This window comes from Branchiostoma belcheri, unplaced genomic scaffold (assembly GCF_001625305.1).
Source record: "Branchiostoma belcheri isolate BF01 breed outbred unplaced genomic scaffold, Haploidv18h27 scaffold238, whole genome shotgun sequence".
Classification (NCBI taxonomy): domain Eukaryota; kingdom Metazoa; phylum Chordata; class Leptocardii; order Amphioxiformes; family Branchiostomatidae; genus Branchiostoma; species Branchiostoma belcheri.
In genome coordinates this window covers 159,956-163,752 of record NW_017803841.1, presented here as the reverse complement: position 1 = coordinate 163,752, position 3,797 = coordinate 159,956, and the positions used below count along the sequence as shown (strand labels likewise).

Sequence of the window (3,797 nt, the reverse complement as noted above, 5' to 3'; positions counted from 1 at the left end):
GGAAACCTCGTTAAACATGTTTTCTGTGATGGATATAACACTCAATACTCGTAAATACTAAGGGGTATTGTACTATATCGCCAAGACAATGTATCCAGAACGTTACAAGGGGTTCGTCACCCATGTCCACTGCAGTCTCTTGTCATGTCTTCTTATCATTTATTATTTCTTTAGATTCTATCAGATCAAAAAGAAGTACGAGGCTAGAGAAGAGAAAGTGTCCGAACAGGAATGGTGTACCACTCCAAAAAGTACCTGATGGCAAAAGGCTGGCTCGAGAGCTACGCCAAAAGATTCGGGGACGCCATGCAGCGAGAATGTCCACCTCCCGCAATGCGCCACAAAAGCAGACATCTTCGAAATATATAGAGAAGACCACTGGGAGGACAAGGATGCACTGAAAGAGACTAGATTCATGGAAATATGGAAGAGGGAGTTCCCAAAACTAAAAATACCACAATTAAGTACCAGTGGCACAAGCCACTCACTTATTTTAAGGTACCACATCATGTGGACATATTTGAGACATCACCAGGTCAGGCAAGCGACGCCGAAGCCCCTATAGTCCGAGACTTGCAGGACGAGCCCCCGTTAACGAAGCGTGTCGACAAACACCTGGGAGATCTTTGGAACGACATCTAAGCCTAAGAAGCGCCCGACGTATCGCAGGGAGACAGACACGAGATCCTCTCCGCCACGCCACAATAATTGTCGCAAAAAACGCGTACACAACAAGACGACGCGCAGCGTACACAACAAGACGACGCGCAGCGTACACAACAAGACGACGGGCAGCGTACACAACAAGACGACGGGCAGCGTACACAACAAGACGACGAGCAGCGTACACAACAAGACGACGAGCAGCGTACACAACAAGAAGACGGGCAGCGTACACAAGACGAGCAGCGTACACAACAAGACGACGAGCAGCGTACACAACAAGACGACGGGCAGCGTACACAACAAGACGACGAGCAGCGTACACAACAAGACGACGAGCAGCGTACACAACAAGAAGACGGGCAGCGTACACAACAAGAAGACGGGCAGCGTACACAAGACGAGCAGCGTACACAACAAGACGACGCTCTGCAGAGACGACAGGTAGACGCCTGGCTGTGAGAAGAGGAAGAATTGGAGACACAAAGGTGGGTAGCTAGTATGCAATTGGTAAATCACTTAATGAACATTATATGACTATAGATTGTAAATTGCCATCAGATGGTCAAAGTGATATCTGGTCTACACTTCAGCCTAGGCATATACCTCAAGCTGCTTAAACTCATGGAGGAGGAGATTTATATTGCGTGGCTTGCGTACACACGTACAGCAGCGGTGCTGCATGGTGATGATGAAACGGCAGAAGCCTGCAGCACAGTACAGGACCTATACGAGAGGGAAAAGCTGGCAAGTACACTTAGAAGTCAGGTGCATAAATCTTAGGCTTTGTTAGCATTATTCATGCTACAATGAAGGAGTGCAGATATGAACAATCTGGACATGCTATATCGACACAGACGGATATGACAGTTATGTTGCTCGGCCCCTGATTGGAGGAAAATACATCCTTCAGGTACACAGACTGGCATACTTCGTCAATTCGAACTGACCCACATATCCACGTTAGCCTCAGATATCACAGAAGCTGTGTTTTTATGTTGCTCGGGTTGGTTGGCGAGGAGGTGATAGCCTTCCGGAATGAGGAGCTGGAGAAAGAGCCACCCAAAACCTTGAAAGGACTTCTCACACCATAAGTCCACCAGAGGGAGTACGTCATGCTGCACCAGAGGATGACGATCAACACCCAGTAGAAAAATCAGTGATGGGAGCAGAAGGCATCGATACTTCGATCTTCTCAGCACATTCTACGAGAAGGGCTTCAACATGAGCAGCCGCAGAGGTTGTCGCCCCATCATGGTGATTACAGTGATATAGATTTATGTACCGACTTTCGTTAGGTAAAATTCTGATAGGAAGGTAGAAATAAAGTTAAACAGTTTGTGCGCTATCGTATCGTGAACAATGTGTAGAAAAATATAGAAAAGTGACGCATTCATCTTCTATCTCGTTTGAACAGAATGGACAAAGTCATAGTCTTCCGATCGATGCATTCTCTACACTTAAGTCCACTGATATTACAAATATATCATGATTTTGTTTTATGCAGTCACTGTATTCCGATGAGTAATGAGAATGTCTGGATGAAGGAACCCACGACGCACATGTATAAGACAAGGGAAATCCAAATTATTGTGGTGTGAAGCTTGCAGGCGCTTTGACAAAAGTGGAAAAAAATCTTTTGAAAGGAGCACTTTAAGTATGATCGGGTAATACTGAGTTCCCCGAGGCAGTCTTGGACTATACAAGCTATCACCCACAGCGATCAAAGACAACCTCCTCCGGACAGGCATTCCTCTACAGCTGTGCCGCGGACAGGCATTCCTCTACAGCTGTGCCGGTGACAGGCTTATAATGGTGCTGATAACATGACACCTGCAGACAGATTAGTGGCCACTCGAGATGCAAGACAAATTGATCGGCCAATGAACTTTACTCACCAAAGCGGAAGACCCTGTTCAATCAACTGGCTGCTGGAAACGACAAATCAAGTGGTAGGGTCAAGCCTCTGTGTCCTACACGCTGGACTGCAGGGACAGCAGCACTGCAGAGCATTCTCGACAACTACAGCACCATCATGGACACAATGCAGGAGGTCAACGAGACTACACGGGACGAGTACGGCTTGAAAGCAGGCGGCGTCCTTTTACTCTGTTCGCGCTGCGCCTAAGCCACCACCTCTTTTCTGCGGCAGAGGAAGTCTCTACAAAGGAAAGACTTGAGTGTTCAAGAGTCAGTTACCTGCGTCAATACGCTGATATCTAATCTCCAAGCAGATCATACTGAAAACACTTGGGTATACTTACAAGCGCTGCAAGGTTCATGGAGTTAGTGTGAAACTGAAGGGACACAGGAAGGACTGCCCATGGCAACACTGCAAGTGTCCTGGTTGTTCACTGAGTGGCATACAGGGAAGAACATGCCAGGGATCAGTTTCAACTCAAGCAATCAGAAATCAGTGATGGAGAGCCAACGACCCTGTCGGCAGGTGAGGTGATACAAATCGCCAACGTTAGCCGTGGAGCAACAGCTACCGGCCCTACCAGCATCTCGGGTAAACTCCGCCAGAAGCAGGTGGCGAGGGGCGTGAGGAACAAAGACCTTTACGAGAAGCTGAACAAGTCGATGGAGGAGTACACGCCAGAGAGCCCGGAAATACACCCAATGTTGCACATGAGGAAGGCGATTACCCAAGTTGAGTCCATAAGCAACAACAGGATGATGCAGCGGTCAGAGTAAAGAACGCGATATGTCTCCACCCAACATGTGATCATGTCTTACATCACATAACAACAATGCTGCGGCATCTCGAAGAGTCACATATTGTAAAACATGCTAGTTCTACTCATCATTTCACATCTATGAATGACTTTCTTGCTTGAAAAAAGAGGGAAGAGACAAACAAATTTGTCTACTTCAGTAAGCACCGCAGAGAAACAACAGAGTTTTCTTTTTGGATACAGATTGCGACATGTATTGAGCCTACTGCCCCGTTTGACTTGTGCAAAATGGTATGAACAAGTGGAGCACGCTATTTTGTTCGTCTTAAAAGGATGTTAAACCTCTTTGGTGTACATTTTCACACCCAGGCTCAAACAGCAGCGGCTCCAGTCAAGCAGGGAATTCCTCTTTTGTAATGATAGACCTGCTGTCAGAATGACGCTGTTTGACTACCA

The 3,797-nt window shown here is 47.0% G+C and overlaps 1 protein-coding gene across 1 annotated transcript; it reads left to right on the top strand.

The window, feature by feature from the left end:
• Nucleotides 1-231: 231 nt before the first annotated feature.
• On the top strand, nt 232-3,360 carry LOC109470871 (sarcalumenin-like). The gene is made up of 5 exons (XM_019769952.1): nt 232-319; nt 737-1,121; nt 1,257-1,414; nt 2,655-2,739; nt 3,033-3,360. Exons 1-5 carry the CDS (start codon nt 232-234, stop codon nt 3,358-3,360), a joined length of 1,044 nt encoding a protein of 347 aa, XP_019625511.1.
• Nucleotides 3,361-3,797: the final 437 nt, after the last annotated feature.

Bases quoted from the DNA above. Each gene is read 5' to 3' on its own strand.
- LOC109470871 (XM_019769952.1), top strand. From the start codon at position 232: ATGGTGTACCACTCCAAAAAGTACCTGATGGCAAAAGGCTGGCTCGAG. The intron at 320-736 runs GTCCACCTCCCG...GTACACAACAAG, and splicing joins GGACGCCATGCAGCGAGAAT to ACGACGCGCAGCGTACACAA. The intron at 1,122-1,256 runs GTGAGAAGAGGA...TCTACACTTCAG, and splicing joins CGACAGGTAGACGCCTGGCT to CCTAGGCATATACCTCAAGC.